The 16,542-nt window shown below is 34.1% G+C and overlaps 1 protein-coding gene across 1 annotated transcript; it reads left to right on the top strand.

The window, feature by feature from the left end:
* Positions 1-652: 652 nt before the first annotated feature.
* LOC107862745 (beta-galactosidase 10) lies at positions 653-14,064 on the top strand. Its single transcript, XM_047409617.1, has 19 exons — positions 653-1,064; positions 1,478-1,573; positions 1,663-1,775; positions 2,006-2,072; positions 2,212-2,304; positions 2,770-2,913; positions 3,411-3,499; positions 3,801-3,906; positions 4,053-4,140; positions 4,265-4,383; positions 4,700-4,864; positions 5,409-5,617; positions 6,130-6,239; positions 6,409-6,518; positions 7,538-7,645; positions 12,495-12,605; positions 12,717-12,928; positions 13,229-13,565; positions 13,755-14,064. Exons 1-19 carry the CDS (start codon positions 849-851, stop codon positions 13,863-13,865), a joined length of 2,604 nt encoding a protein of 867 aa, XP_047265573.1. The 5' UTR covers positions 653-848; the 3' UTR covers positions 13,866-14,064.
* Positions 14,065-16,542: the final 2,478 nt, after the last annotated feature.

Below are 16,542 nucleotides of genomic sequence, written 5' to 3'. Positions count from 1 at the left end.
AGAGCGTCCTTTAGCGACATTAGGAGAAATTAGCGGGCAAAATGACGGTTAATGTTTGTTAATCACACCTTGGGAAACTTAATAAACATTCATCGGGGAGCTTGTACATTGTGCATATGAGATTGTACGTATATTGATACTCCATTGTTTCTAAATAATTGTCAGCTTTTTGGTCGGCACTCCTTTAAGAAAAACATTAATTAGAAAATAATTTGATCAATTTATCCAATATAGTTGTATAGTACATTTATTTAATATTTTTTGCACTATATAAATATATTTCCATATTTATGATTAAAGATAAAGATTAAAGTACTCTTATTTATCACTCATTTTTATTTAATAATTTTCTTTTTTCACTATATTTGTTTGTTTTCTAAAACAACCAGTAGATACCGCACTCATATCTATTTAATAATGTCTTTACCATATTAATTTATTAATTATTTTATCATAGTATTCATATTTACATTGTATATTAAAATTAATTTATAGAAAAAATAATTAATATTAAAAATAAATTTTAAAAAATTATTTTTTCTTGATATATCAAAAATAATAAGTAAAAATAAAAATATAATTAAGAAATTAATGACCGGAAACTGGAGTATTATTTTTGTAATAATAAAGAGGAGAAGTAATAAGAACTGAGGGAGCATAAAGATATCCTACACTGCTGCAGTTCTGAAAGCTAATCACAGTAGATTTCACACGCTTATATATAAACGCCATTTAAGCTTCTTTTTTCCGCATTTCCCTTTCACTTTTCTCCGGTGAACAACACCGGCTACCTACTCCGTCGATGCCAAGTGTCGCCGGCGTTTAAGCTAGCTTTTTCCGTTGCAATAATGAAGATAATGAGTTGTTTCTACTGTAATTTCAAGTTCATTTTCCTTGCTTTTACGGCGATATGGATCACTGCAATGTCGTCGTCGTTAACCGCTGTTGATGCTATTAATGTTAGTACTGGTAGTGTGACGTATGATCGACGGTCGTTGATCATTAATGGTCAGAGGAAGCTGCTCATCTCCGCTTCCATTCATTATCCTCGCAGTGTCCCTGCCGTGAGTCTCTACTGTGTTTTTGTGCTCTGTTTCTGTTCTAATGTATTCCGTGTTCCTTTTTACTTGTCGTGGTTTCCTTTTTGAGAGTCAAACGATATTGACATGAGAAAAATTGGAAGTTATAGTACTTGAACTAGTTAAATTGACTGTTGAAAAGCCAAATATGACAACTATTTTTGGAACGGAGGGAGGATTTGAGTTAGTTACGCTACTGATTATTGCAAAGTTAGCATTGTTCTGGTTTTCAATTTCTGTAAACAGTGTCCCTGTAGTGAGTCTCAACTGTAACTTTGTGCTTTGTTTCTGTTGTTATGTTTTTTGAGTTAGCTACTCTACTGATCAATGCGTGGTTAATGTTCTTGTTTTCGACTTTTGTGTTTTGTAACTGCTCTAATGGTGTGGGAATTGAATAGATGTGGCCTGGTCTAGTTCAATTGGCGAAGGAAGGAGGCGTGGATGTTATTGAAACATATGTTTTTTGGAATGGCCATGAAATTTCTCCGGACAATGTAAGATAAGTTCAATTAAAATTCGAAGCTTTCTTAGTGATTCGTACAAATAGAACTGATATTGATTCTTTCTGCGAGAACAATTTTAGTATTACTTTGGAGGAAGGTACGATCTAGTCAAATTCTGCAAGATCGTTCAGCAGGCTGGAATGTATATGATTCTTCGGATTGGACCATTTGTTGCTGCAGAGTGGAACTTTGGGTATGTTTTGATACATTATGATTTATATGGATCTTTAGATTCCAATTAGTTTAGTAACATGCAATCCTGCTGAAGAGCTTGATAGTAAAAAGTAAATAGTGGACTTTCCAGGCTCTGCATACAAACATTTTGTGAAGTTTTAGAAACATTGTTACCAGATTTTTTTTTGTACATCTCTGTAAAGTATTAAAGAGCAGGAATTAAATCCTAACAAATCATTAATCATGCAGTGGACTTCCTGTATGGCTGCATTATGTGCCAGGTACCACTTTTCGGACTGATAGCGAACCATTCAAGGTTAGTGTATAACAAAACCATCTCATGAATGTCGACTTTGTTTAACCATTTTGAACTATTGTCCTAAAATGGTCTATTTTTGATGAAAGATCACTGTCCTAAAAATATTTCTTTGACCAATTGTTACTTGATATTTCAGCATCACATGCAGAAGTTCATGACATATGTAGTGAACTTAATGAAGAAAGAGAGGCTTTTTGCATCTCAAGGAGGTCCAATCATCTTGTCACAGGCAAGTTAGGAACATGAAAGTTCCTCTTGGGCAAAAACCCTTCATCAATAAGCTTTGGTTTTGCTTCTTGCAACATTCTAATGGAAGTTTCGATCCTTGAATTCAAATATGTAGCTTTATTTATCTTAGAATCATCATAACAGTTTGTTGGTTCATCTTCTAATCTTATGTGCTTCCAAAACATTGAAAAACTGGAATTTTCCCGACTTTCAAATCAACTTAGCTCCGTTCTCTGAAATTCCATTTAGAGAATTATTAGGAAACATAAGAAAGATATGCAAGCTGCAGATCCCCTCACCGCATCAAGCATTTGTTCTTATCTTGTACCTTGCTAGCGGAACTTTCACGAAAGACTCTATTGCAATTAGTTTTAGGCTTTTGATGAGATTATGCTTGTTGTCCTTCCTTTTTGTCACTGTATCTTGTTGATGGAAGTTTTGACTTGCTCAGAATCTTTTGTTGCAGGTGGAAAATGAGTATGGCTACTATGAAAATGCATATGGAGAAGGAGGGAAGAGGTATGCCTTATGGGCTGCTAAAATGGCCCTTTCTCAAAATACTGGTGTACCTTGGATAATGTGCCAGCAGTATGATGCTCCTGATCCTGTGGTGAGAACTTGTTTTCATGTTCTAGGATGGGCCATGTTTACTCTTTACTGTGACATCTTAGGTTTTGCTGAATAAGTTTTGATGCTTCTTGTCCATATGCATTTTTGTAAAAGAGTCCAGAGAAGCTTTTATCCAGATATTATAGATAGGATGTCTAGATAAATGTTTCATTATCGGGACACGAGGAATAGTTTTCCTTGTCAAGTTCAAACTTTCTTTGGTTGGTGCAATCTCGTAATCTAGTGTTACATTTTCTTTACTTTTGATCTTAGCCATCCACACATTCCAATGAGAAGAGTGCTTGTGCGATAGCTGGCAGCAAGGAAAGCAAATGCATAAAAAAAAGAACTTTATAGCTTCAAGTTTTTCACTCAATTAAACACTTATTCACCTTCTTTTTGAGTAGATTGCATCGTTAATTAAATTTTATAGGCTAACATGTCCTTTTCGGAATTCTGTTTCTACTCAGGTCATCAATACTTATTTTTCCTTTGCAGATTGACACATGCAATTCGTTTTACTGTGATAAATTTAAACCAATCAATCCAAACAAGCCCAAAATTTGGACAGAGAACTGGCCAGGATGGTACGATTTCACATTCTCTATTTCTCTGTTTTGAATTTATAAGCTTATATGCCTTTATGTGGGTTTCTTTTACAGAATGTGTATTTACATTTGATGATACTGTGCCATGAAAAATGCGCTTATGTTTTCATTGCTGGGACTACCATCTCATAATATCTTCCTTTCAAAATATATGTATTTCAATAATACTTGTATAGTAAAAGCATCTCGTTGATGAGTTCCTGGCCATCTGAGAGTCAGTTATGAAGTCTTCTAGTCAACTCTGAAGTTGGTAATACCAAAAAGAACATAAATTTTTCAGGTTCAAGACATTTGGGGCCAGAGATCCTCACAGGCCTGCGGAAGATGTTGCTTATTCTGTGGCTCGTTTTTTCCAGAAAGGAGGAAGCGTGCAGAATTATTACATGGTATTCTGTTATATTTGTTTTTGTAACCCGTCATCAGCTATAAGTAAATCATTCCTCTTTTAGTTTGATATAGCTTATACAAGTGGCTACCAACATTTTGTTAAGGGATTTCTGTATCTTACCCTTTTACATTTTTTTCTTCATAGTACCATGGTGGGACAAACTTTGGCAGGACGGCCGGTGGCCCTTTCATTACCACAAGTTACGACTATGACGCCCCAATTGACGAATATGGTTAGCCTATCTATTCTGTTGCTATAATAATAAGTTGTGTAAATTAAATTAATTGCTTAGTAAACATAAGTTCTAACATGTTTCATTGAAACATAGCATCAATCTTGTGTAATATGGCTTCCAGGTCTAGCAAGGTTTCCAAAGTGGGGTCACCTTAAAGAACTTCATAAAGTCATAAAATTGTGTGAGCATGCTCTGCTGAACAATGATCCTACTCTTCTTTCTCTAGGCCCTCTACAAGAGGTAACTTCTCTTCCAATTCTGATGATACTCCATCAGCTTCAGAGTATATAGCAGTTACTAATTTTATTTTCATTTGCTGCTACATTTGCTTCTATTTCTGTTGCACATACGTTTTTCTGCAAGTAGAAATTGACTTATGTCTTTTCCTCTGACTTAGCTATCCTGAGCATGTCCTGTTTTTCTTTATCCTCTTCCAAACTTGTGTTTTGAAGAAGGACCATGATACTAATGGCAGCGTGTGCTAGTTGTTTTTCTAGGATAAGTCTAATTGCTGAGCACTCTATCTGAATCTGTTCTTTATTCATTGGTTCTTTAGGCTGATGTTTATCAAGATGCTTCAGGAGCTTGTGCTGCCTTTCTTGCCAATTTGGATGATAAAAATGACAAGGTGGTACAGTTCCGAAATTCATCGTACCACCTGCCAGCATGGTCTGTTAGCATTTTGCCAGACTGCCAAAATGTAGTATTCAACACAGCAAAGGTATAGTGTCTGTTTTGATAAAATATCAGTTAAAAAAAGTAGTGATTGTAATTATTTGTCTATGAAGTGTTGGAAGGTAAAAGTCATTATTTTATAACATTGTAGTTAATGTTACGAAGCTCCAACTATCAACAACTTTAACAAACTATTGTCACCTTGAGGTTCCTTATTTATCTTCCTATCGTAAATAAAGAATAGCTAAATGAACTTGGAGTAGAGGTTATAACGATACAGATAATTCTCATTTGTCATGGTGGTCCTAAGGCCTTCCTGCAGTCGCTGCAAGAGACCAACTTACTGAAATAACTGCTGATGAATCTTTTCTGCAAAAAGAGACTTTCAAGGTTACAATTGGGCAGGGTTAAAGTAAAACAAATGAATATATAGGATTTTCTAATAATATATTTTTGATAACCTTTTCTAAGCCAGTAAATCCAGACAAAAGTTTAAAATTATTTTTTAGTTTTAAGATAGCTCACATTTCAGAATGTATTTGCTTGCTTCATAATAAATCTACGCCTTGTGCAATTTCTCCTGTTTGCAGGTTGGATGTCAAACATCTGTAGTCAATATGGCACCCGTAGATTTGCATCCTACCGCAAGCTCACCAAAGAGAGACATCAAATCTCTTCAGTGGGAAATCTTCAAGGAAAGAGCTGGAGTATGGGGAGTTGCTGATTTCACTAATAACGGCTTTGTAGATCACATTAACACCACAAAAGACACTACAGACTACCTCTGGTACACAACAAGGTTGGTCTCACTCTTGGTTGATAACATTGTTGTCATTATACCTTGACACTGTCTACATGGATGAACTACAGCTATATGAGTGTATGGATGCCATTTTCCTCCCTCTTTGGTTTCTGAAACACAGAATCACTAGCAATTGCTCAATCATCTCTTTTTTTATTTTGGAGGGCAGGGGGCAGGCAGGTGTTAAAACTTAAATGTGAAGGCTGAAATACAGTATTTTTCTTAAACTTTTTTCTGAATGATTAACCAATTATAGCCTGTGTTTTAGAGTATTTATACTCGAACCAGTTTAAGAATTCACTTAATGGTCTATAAATTTTGTGTAAGCATTTGGAGCATCATTCAGTTTTGTAATAACCAATGGGATGAAAGGCGATGATGAACTTTCATGAGGGAAAAGAATCTAGCTTACTTTCTAACTGCAGTAGAGAAATGGTGACATTGCCTTTTGTAATCTTTCTTCTTAACCTGTCTATAAACATACACTCATAATTTTTTGTTGTTGGCAGTATTTCTGTTGATAAGGAGGAAGATTTATTAAGAAACAGTGGCACTGCAATGCTTTTGGTTGAATCAAAGGGTCATGCTATGCATGTCTTCATCAATCAAAAGCTTCAAGGTCTGTACTTTATATGCTTACTTTCATGCCAAGGAAATACACCCAAAAACATATGGGAGACCCCTTTTTATATGCATTTATTTTGCCTCGAATGGAAATGTATCCCTTTTTGTATAAAGTGCATGTGACCCTTAAGTAATTTTGTTTACTTGTGCATATTTCTCCATAGCCAGTGCATCTGGAAATGGCACAGTGCCACAATTCAAGTTTAGAACTCCTATTACACTCAAGGCAGGGAAGAATGAAATTGCCTTGTTGAGCATGACTGTGGGCCTACAAGTAAGTGGCTACTACTTCCTTCATCTAAAATAATCATCAAATCACAGAGTTATGATCTGCTAGTTACTAGTTACTGCTCTGCTCCAGATTATGGAGTTACGATCTAACCATTTGTCAAAAAAAAAAAAAGGAAGTGGTCGCAGAGAGTTTTGTGTGTGTGAAGTTTACAGTAGTTACTGTTAAGTGTTATCTAAGAAGAAATAAAACCAGAATGAATAATAAGAGACTTATTTCTAGTTATTTTATGATAAGAATAGACTATTTAGTTCTCATGCTCCCTCAATCCCTATCTCTATCTTCTTCTTTTTTTTTTTAAAAAAAAAAAAAAAAAACTGTGTCCTGTCCCCTTTTGTTTGGACGATATTATAAAGGAAGGAGTTGCGGTTTCATTGTTTCAAATGGAAGTGGGTTGAATAATGTCAAGAAATTTGATGTTTTGAAGCATTAACCTTTTTTAGTTTTATAAATGTGTCCGATAACACCTTTTCTACAATAGAATACTGAAAAAGTATTGTGCTTTGAGAATGAATTTTCTTTTTAAGAAAGTAAGACAGTTTTGAACAACCCAAAATACGATATAAGATTGTTCATTTGGAATTGCTGCGTTTGTTAGTTCCATAGATGTGTACTCATCATGTTTCCATTTGTTATTGTTTCTTTTGTGCATCATCTGTTAGTTCTTATGACTCGTGACATGAAGATTTATTATGTAAGCATTAGGCACTTCCAACATTTACTTTGGTGGAGAGTGAAAATGAAGCATCTCTACTCTTTCCAATAGAAGTCTAAACAAGAAGACATAGATTATTTAAATATTATGATGATGAATAGTGTTCTGCAATTGTCTGCAAAAAAGAGATATCATAACTTGTGCACTTTTGTACTCCGCAAAAGTTTACACAGTATTCTAGCTGCATTTTTAAAATGATTGGGATGCTAAAAGAGACCAATACTCTTCAAATATTCCAAATGCTTTTCTGTAGTCTAACAGTCCTAGTAACATGATTTTCTCTTTGAAGACTGCTGGATCGTTCTATGAATGGATTGGAGCTGGTCCGACAAGTGTCAAAGTTGAAGGTTTCAAGAGTGGGACTCTGGACTTGTCTGCATGTACTTGGACCTATAAGGTATTGTCTTTTCTATTGTCTTTTCTCTTGAGTTAAGTTTGTCCTCCAGCTAGTGTCGTTGTCTATCTTGGAAGCATGTATTCCTCCTTTTAAAGGTCTTCCCAGAGTTAAAACAATTTGGACCCCCTCTTCAAATATTTGGGAAATCCATTTATTGATCATGTGGCAAGGCAATGAAAATATGACATCATCAAAATGGGCGCTTGTGCTGTCATCTTTTTTTCTTTTGGGAGGAGAAGAGGTTTGTGCTGAGGTAGCACGGAATGTGTTTGGATGAGAAAATACATTAGTTCTATTTAGTTGTATTTCCATTTGTGTATTAATAGCATGAACCTTAAGACAGAAACACCTCACTGAAGAATAGAAGAAAAAATATGGGCATGCACTGATCTAACACCATCTCTTCAGAACTTAGACAATTTTATTTGTAATTGAGCCTGATGAGAATGCCAAAGCTTTGGTTTTAGGACAACGTAGCTTTATCCCAGATATGTAGAATATTTTCCTCATTATCTTCAAGTCTCACCTGCCAAAAATTTAGGATCCGGTTCTTGAGTGAGATAGACCTGACATATACCTGACTAAAAGTTAGAACTCTTTGGTGTTGCAAAAGTCTGGAAAAGTTTTTCTACGTTGTCTGCAGAGAGGAGCCCCTTCTTTCCTCTCTACTCAACTGGCTAACAGATCAGTTTAACATTGCTGCTGTGTGAGCCTTCAATTAGAGGGGACGTGTGATTTCTTCTAATGTGTATAAGTCCCATGTGTTGTTAGGCCTCATTTGTTTGCACTTAATGGAGGTCTGAATCTGAATAGTTAAGACTTGAGACCATTAAATGTATTTGTTTTTTTTATTAAGGTTTTAACTCTTAATAGGTTTGAATAGGTTTTAATTATTCAGATTTAGAACCAAGTCTTAATAGGTCTGAAGGGTATTCTGCTGTTGGATAATATTCACCACTCTACTCATAATGAGCAGTCACCACCACTAACCATCTCTGCTACTGTAATCATTGTCAACCATCACCCACCACCACCATCCACCTCCACCATCACAACCACAATCGACTAGGGGTATGCATTGGTCAGTTCGGTTCGGTTTAATGTATTATTGGTTCGGTTTATCGGTTTTTTAAATACGTAAAACCAATAACCAACCAATAAGATATTTTCTTATCGGTTTCGGTTTATCGGTTTTGGTCCTTAACGGTTCGGTTTTCGGTTTAACCAATAAAAAAATACTTAAAAAATAGAAATAGTAACAACTAACATAAAAAAATAAAATTTTTGATGCCGCCAAAATCGTCAGCAATGCATTTTAATTTATAAGAATCTTCAAAATTAAACTGAATGTTAGTTCGAAAAAAAACTGAATCCTAATTATTGGAAGCTACTAAATGCTTCAAGCTTTCCAATACGATAATATTTGTACTTTATATTGTGCCTTTATTTTCCTGAATAGGTTAATACTTTGAGAATCACTAAATTGTGAATAAGTAGTATATATATATATATAAAAGTCTTCCAATACGATGATATTCGTACTTTATATTGTACCTTTGTTGCCCTGAATAGGTTAATACTTTGTGAATCACTGAATTGTGAATAAGTAGTATATATATAAATATTTATATATATAAAATAAATAGGGGTAAAACAGTAACTTAGTGTATCCTTATTACCGATAACCCAATAAACTAAAACTGAAATCGAACCTTTAACCCAATAAATTTTTTTATAAAACCATTAAAAAACTGTTAACTCAATAATCCAATACCAATAACCCAATAATATTTTTATCGGTTCGGTTTTTGCACACCCCTACAATAGACAATAAATATCGCTACCAACCACAATTTTCAACCGCTATACCACACCTACTACCTCTTTTATTCTAATTATATTCATCGCCATCACTGCCGTCAATAGCACCACAATCAACAACCACTACCGGCCAATCCCTACTACCAATCAACTCATCTATCACAACTAACACCACCACTAACTACCACTAATACATCACATCTCTGCACATTCTTTGGCTGCCACCACCATTGTTACTAGAACGCCATCTCTACCACTTCAATCAGTATCATCGCTACAATTTATCTCTACTAACAACCATCTCCACCATCACAACAAATAGCATCTCCAACTAGCACCAACACATCGTCAATCATCATGCATTCATGTTTCAGTCAACACAATCAACACCTTAAACTATTAACATCAAGCAACGTTACATCACAACAACCACCACCATAATCAATCGTCAATACCAACCATCACAATTATCACCACCACTATTATTAATCACTAACATCAATATTGTCACCATAACCGCCATTATAAACCATCTCCACTATCACTAACAAACATAAATATTTTTTCTCAATCAAATACTAATAATTTTGTTGTATTAAATTACGTAATTTTTTAATATATAATTAATTTTTTATTTGAATAGTATTTTTTTATTTTATTATGTATACAAAATTTTTTTTTTTTACATATTCAAATGTTGAAAAACAAACAGTTATAATCATTCAGTTTTCAGATCTAGAGACAAAATCTTAATCATTCAAATGTACATTCAGATTCAGACGTCTAAATTAAAAAAAAGACAAATGGAGCCTTAGTCTTGCGTGATGATTCTTTAATTGTCTCTGTATTTGGCCGAATCCATGTCTTCTTCTAAAATTTGTGAATCCCTAACGCAATCGTGTCCTAGTGAATTCACTATTCTGACAAATGAAAATTGCAACGGTAGCTTAGTTTTAGAACTCGGAACCAAAATGAGCCATGAAATTAAAAAAATGACCAAAATAGGCCACTTATTTAAAAAGTTATCAAAATAGGCTAAACATAATAATTTATTAGTTTTTTTCACTTTTTTCTTAACGGTCAACTAACGGAGCTGACTTTAATAAAAACGTAAGAATTTCTTACGTTTTTACACTATTTTTTGTAAAACGTAAGAAATTCTTACGTTTTATAAAAAAAAAATGTAAAACGTAAGAATTTCTTACGTTTTACACGATGATCGAGGAAAAAAATACAGTGAATTATCAAATCAATTAAAAGTTACTTTTAAAAATTTTTTTCTTGCACGTAATAAAATGTTAGGTATTTCACTTTTTTCAAAAACTTAATGTGGTCCCCCACAATTAAAAATTGTCCACTTTTTCTTTTCCACTATATAGAAGAACTTGAATTGTTTGAAAAGATAACAACTATTATTTCCTATATAATTCTATTTTTTATTCATTTGATATTTTCCCGGTAAACTACGTTTTTACACTGTGGTCCCTAATCATTTATACATACATTTACACAACTCAATAATACCAATATATTCAGAAGATCTGTTTCTCTAAACATTGTGTCGATGAAGTTAGATTATCAAATTGGTATGGTAGATGAGTAGAACATAATGTAATTTTCTTTGGGCTACCATTAAAAAGACTATTGGACTTAGTAATGTTCTAAAATTTATATAATAAACAAAACCATTTTAAGTTTATAAAACATCTAGAGCAAGAAAGCTACCTGTAGCCTTTCATAATATAGCTTAGGAATGCCAATATTCAAGAAATACCCAATTTTTTTTTTGAAAAAGTGGAAAATTTTTAATTGTGGGGACCACATTAACTTTTTGAAAATTGTGAAACACGTAACATTTTATTACGTGGAAGGAATTTTTTTGTGAAAAATGACTTTTAATTGATTTGACAATTCACTATATTTTTTTCATCGATCGTAGTGTAAAACGTAAGAAACTCTTACGTTTTTATAAAAGTCAACTCCGTTAGTTGACTGTTAAGAAAAAAGTAAAAAACGTAATATAGATTATTACGTTTAGCCTATTTTGGTATCTTTTTAAATAGATAGTCTATTTTGGTCATTTTTTTAATTCTGTGGTTTATTTTGGTTCCGAGTTCTTAGTGTTACATGCAGCTATGGCCTGTGGGTATGCACGTTTCATTGAAGGATATAGAGATTTTAAAATATAAGACAATCATTACTATCATCAAGTATTTTCATATATCATAATAAAGGACAGCCCGATGCACTAAAGCTACTGCTATGCGCGGTATCCAGGAAGGACCCCACCACAAGGGTGTATCGTATGCAGTCTTACCTTGCAATTCTGCCAGAGGCTGTTTCCAAGGCTTGAACCCGTGACCTCCTGGTCACATGACGACAACTTTACTAGTTACTCCAAAGTTGGCAAATCTAGATGTCCCTTTACATGACTTTAGTTGCCCCTGTTTGATAACTGCATAAATTAAGAGAAGAATTATTTTATGTAGATTGCGGTTGTTGGATCTGTAAATCCAAGGTTCATCTGCTAATAAAGATCACCTGGGAAAAATTAATGAATTTGTATTTTGCCTTATAATTTGAATTCATGAATAAAGAACGAAACTTTTGCCATCAAGAGAAAGGCGCCTAACAAATTGTGAATTAAAATGAGAAGCAGTCATGGAAAGTTGCAAAAGATGGAATATATCTTGTGTTATATTGTCAATTTGATACACTCAATGGGTCTGCAATGGTTTGATATCAAGTTTTGTTTGTCTTTACTAATAATAATTCTTATCTGGAGATCTCCTCCTGAAGTGTCTCAACTGCTTCTCAGTCGATGATGCATGTGATGATGCATTGCCCCCTCTCAAATTTTCTCTCCATGTATTGCTTCATGTTTGATAAATCTTGGTGTTGCTCATGCGCAGTTCGTTAACCCTAAATCAATACGTGTTGTTCCAAAAGGTTTCATTCACTAATGTATTTTGTTTGTAGTATTGCGAACCTTGATTGCTCATTGTAACAGTTATTACTTTACTTCTAGATTGGATTACAAGGAGAACATTTGAGGATACATAAGTCATATAACTTGAACAGTAAAATCTGGGCACCGACTTCAGAGCCACCAAAGCAACAACCCCTGACATGGTATAAGGTAAGGAGGAATTAACGCGCCCCAACATTGAGCCTATATATGGTTGCTTCTGAATTTGTTTATCCCTTCCAACTTTCTCACCACCACTGATACTTTTCTGCGATTTTCCAGGCAGTTGTAGATGCGCCTCCTGGTAATGAACCCGTTGCACTTGATATGATTCATATGGGAAAAGGAATGGCTTGGTTGAATGGACAAGAAATTGGAAGATATTGGCCCAGGAAAAGTTCTAAATACGAGAAGTGTGTTACTCGATGTGACTACAGAGGCAAATTTAACCCTGATAAATGTTTCACTGGCTGTGGCGAACCTACACAGAGATGGTAAGAATAGATGCATGCCTGAAAAGCATCAGTAGTATGAGTGTGTACCTTTTTCACACTGTCCACAATAGCTTTTTGCATGAATTCCTAAAATTTAAACTCCTATTTACTTTCTAATGGAGCATTTCTTTGTTGAATTCTTACAATTTTTGAAACTCCTATTTTCTTTTGATAGGAGCCTTTCTTTGTTTCTAGCTATTGATGGAAGTCCAGTAGTTTTCGAAGTAGTAAATCACCAATTTGCATCCTTACTGATAGTTGTTAATCTTAAAATTCTCATATTTCGCTTGTTAATTTTAGGTATCATGTGCCACGATCTTGGTTCAAGCCTTCAGGAAATGTCTTGATTATCTTTGAGGAGACAGGTGGAGATCCTTCTCAAATTAGATTCTCAATGCGAAAGGTCTCTGGAGCTTGTGGTCATCTTTCAGAGGACCATCCATACTTTGATGTTGAAAATCTGCAAGGAAGTGAAATTGTGAACGATAAAAACAGGGCAACTCTAAGTTTGAAATGCCCCACAAATACTACCATTTCTGCTGTCAAATTTGCCAGCTTTGGAAATCCTACTGGTACATGTGGCTCCTACGTGCAAGGAGACTGCCATGATTCAAATTCTGCATCGCTGGTCGAAAAGGTAACATAATATCTGATGGAACCCCTTTTCATGAATTTAGGTTGAACAAAGTCCTTGAGTAATAAATTGTACCAGAAAGTAACTTGATAGCTTAAGTTAGTCCTGAGCGATTTCTATGCTCAACTAGCATGTGACCAACTCGTTTTCCTCTTCTGTAATAACCTGAGGTTGCTATTTATTGTTTCGCAGGTTTGCCTGAACCAAAATGAGTGTGAGTTAGAAATGTCCAGCGTAAACTTTAACATGAAATTGTGTCCAAGTACAGTAAAGAAACTTGCTGTTGAAGTGAATTGCAGCTAAGCACCATTGCCCAAAAATGAAAGATTCTAATCCATCTATTTTGCTACAGTGATGCTCATTCTTAAACCTCTCTTACATAGCAGAAAAATCTGCTATTTGTTCTTTTGTCTATGATTTGAAGTTTAAGATATGGTGACTGATGTCTTGTACAACGAAATATTCATATTTATTCAGTCGAAATGCAAGATTTATTTGTGAATTCTGAGATTCAAAATTAAACAAAAACCACTCTTATGAGAAGAAATTATGTGTTCTACAGGGAATTGTTGTTTTCATAATATATTAGTGCATGTAATTTCCTTCTAAGATTTACTTTTTAGCTGGTACATTGGAACTATTATGAAGCTCCCGAATATGTATTAAAATCATACAGCATGAAAGAAATTTACTACATGGCAGTAGGTTGTCTTTGAATATCCAGAAGTTTACAGTTAAATAACATAGTTCTAGTAATTTTCGACGGTGTCGTAAAAAATGGTCAAATGAAGTATACACAGCTTTCTGTCAAGTTTACTTGTATGTTGTATGCAAGAAGCTTTAGAGCTGCTGATGAATCTTGGTGCATTTATATGAGTTGGTGGTGCATTTCAATATTAGTAGTTTCATAATATTAAAGTACAATATGTGCAGCTGACCGTTGCACTTCTCCTTTGCATGCATTTTGGTGGATTTTTAATATAAAGAATGTGAATTTATATTTGTGCAACTCTTATAATCACTACTAACACATTATTTCACTCATTATCCTTCTCATTATGCCTTTTATCTCATATGAATTTAGTGCATCGAGCTGCCTTTTTTTTTTTTTTTTTAGATATTCCATTGCAACATCAAAACAAAACAAGAATAGAGATATCTTTGTAAAAAATCAAATTGTCAGTGCCAGTATCAAATTTCTCAGAATATGGATGCCATGTACTGGCGGAGCTACACTATGGTCAGGGGTTCATCCGAACCCCTTTCGACGGAAAATTATGTTATATATACATGATTAAAAATATTTTTTATGTATATATATCAGATGTTGAACCCTCTTCGATTAATTTTTATATTCACTTATGAACCCCTTAGTGAGAATTTTGACTCCGCCATTGCATGTGGCATAGGGCAGGCATCGTTACTGAAGCATTAGCACGCAAATAGATTTTGAATTTTAGAAGGACGATTATAACTATCTGCTTAACAAACATGAAGAAGAGAGATCCCAGATTATATGACACGTGCAAAGTACACTTGCGGAGACTGCTATTACAAAGTCAACGGCAAATGGTTCTTTAGGACACCCAATAGAATGGAAACGGTACTTAGGTTCGTTTGGTTGGGAATATAGTTATGACGAAATTAGTTAGAGTTAATATATATAAAAATGATCCTAAATTTGATATTAAATTATAACTTTGACCTAATTTTGATAGTGCACAAATAGGACCTTTAACTATTTAAAACCTGAACAAATATGATCTCCGATTTTGCAACCCCATGCGTGAGTCTCACTCGTGTCTACGTGGAAAGGTAATCTAATCACACGGTGCCACGTCGTTAAAAGGGCTGACTTGGAGAGAGGTCATATTGGTGCAGTTTTGAATAGTTAAAGGTCATATTTGTGCACTGTCAAAGTTTTGCTTTTTGTGTTAAAATGCTGTCGTTTTTTTTTTTTAATTATTTTATTTATTTCTATAGCAGTACCACCTAACTTTTTTTCAATTAAAAAAAAATAGAATAGTTAAAGGTCATATTTGTGCACTGTCAAAGTTTTTAAAACTTCTTTTTTTTATTATTATTATTTTATTTATTTCTATAGCAGCATCACCTAACTTTTTTTTAATTAAAAAAAAAATAGCCTCTAGCAGGGATAGAACCCTCACAGTTCAATTAAAAAAAAAATAGAATAGTTAAAGGTCATATTTGTGCACTGTCAAAGTTTTTAAAACGACGTCTTTTTTTTATTATTATTATTTTATTTATTTCTATAGCAGCATCACCTAACTTTTTTTTAATTAAAAAAAAAATAGCCTCTAGCAGGGATAGCCTCACAGTAGGCTGAAGGAAGCACCCAAGAAGAGCAAATAACACCACTAGGCTATCTAAGTGCCTTGTTTCATGTGGTTCAACATTAATATACGTACATAAATATACATTTTCTATCTTATACATATACAACATAATTTTTTTACCGAAGGGGTTCGGGTGAACCCATGGCAACCACGTTGTAACACCCCGTACTTAATTACGTGCATTAGTCATTGTTATATGTGTTGGAGTATATGTATTGATACTAAGTTAGGTATATATGAGTTTAAGTATGAGTATTGATTATTTTGAGATGGTTTCAAGTGTATAGTTTGATTATAGGTGTATAGGAATCGACTTTATTTATACCGGAATTTTCCCGTCGATGTTCCATACGAAGGTTATTGAATAAGCTTTCCAACGATATAAAGATTTCCAAAAACGGATAAGTTTCGGATATAAGCGAGCTCGTTCGAAACTTTAAAACGGTGGCCGGGATGTGAACAGTAAATGTGCAGGAAAACTACTGAGGCCTGCCAGTTTTTTGGGTCAACTTTGAACGATCATAACTCCCTCAATATAATGAACTGGGAGAGCTACCACATATCAAAAGAAAGATCTATGAGTCTTTTTTCCAATTCAATTGGTTTCATCCAAATCCAACATC

The sequence above is a fragment of the Capsicum annuum genome, chromosome 3, assembly GCF_002878395.1.
Source record: "Capsicum annuum cultivar UCD-10X-F1 chromosome 3, UCD10Xv1.1, whole genome shotgun sequence".
Lineage (NCBI taxonomy): Eukaryota > Viridiplantae > Streptophyta > Magnoliopsida > Solanales > Solanaceae > Capsicum > Capsicum annuum.
This window is presented reverse-complemented; position numbering and strand designations above follow the sequence as displayed.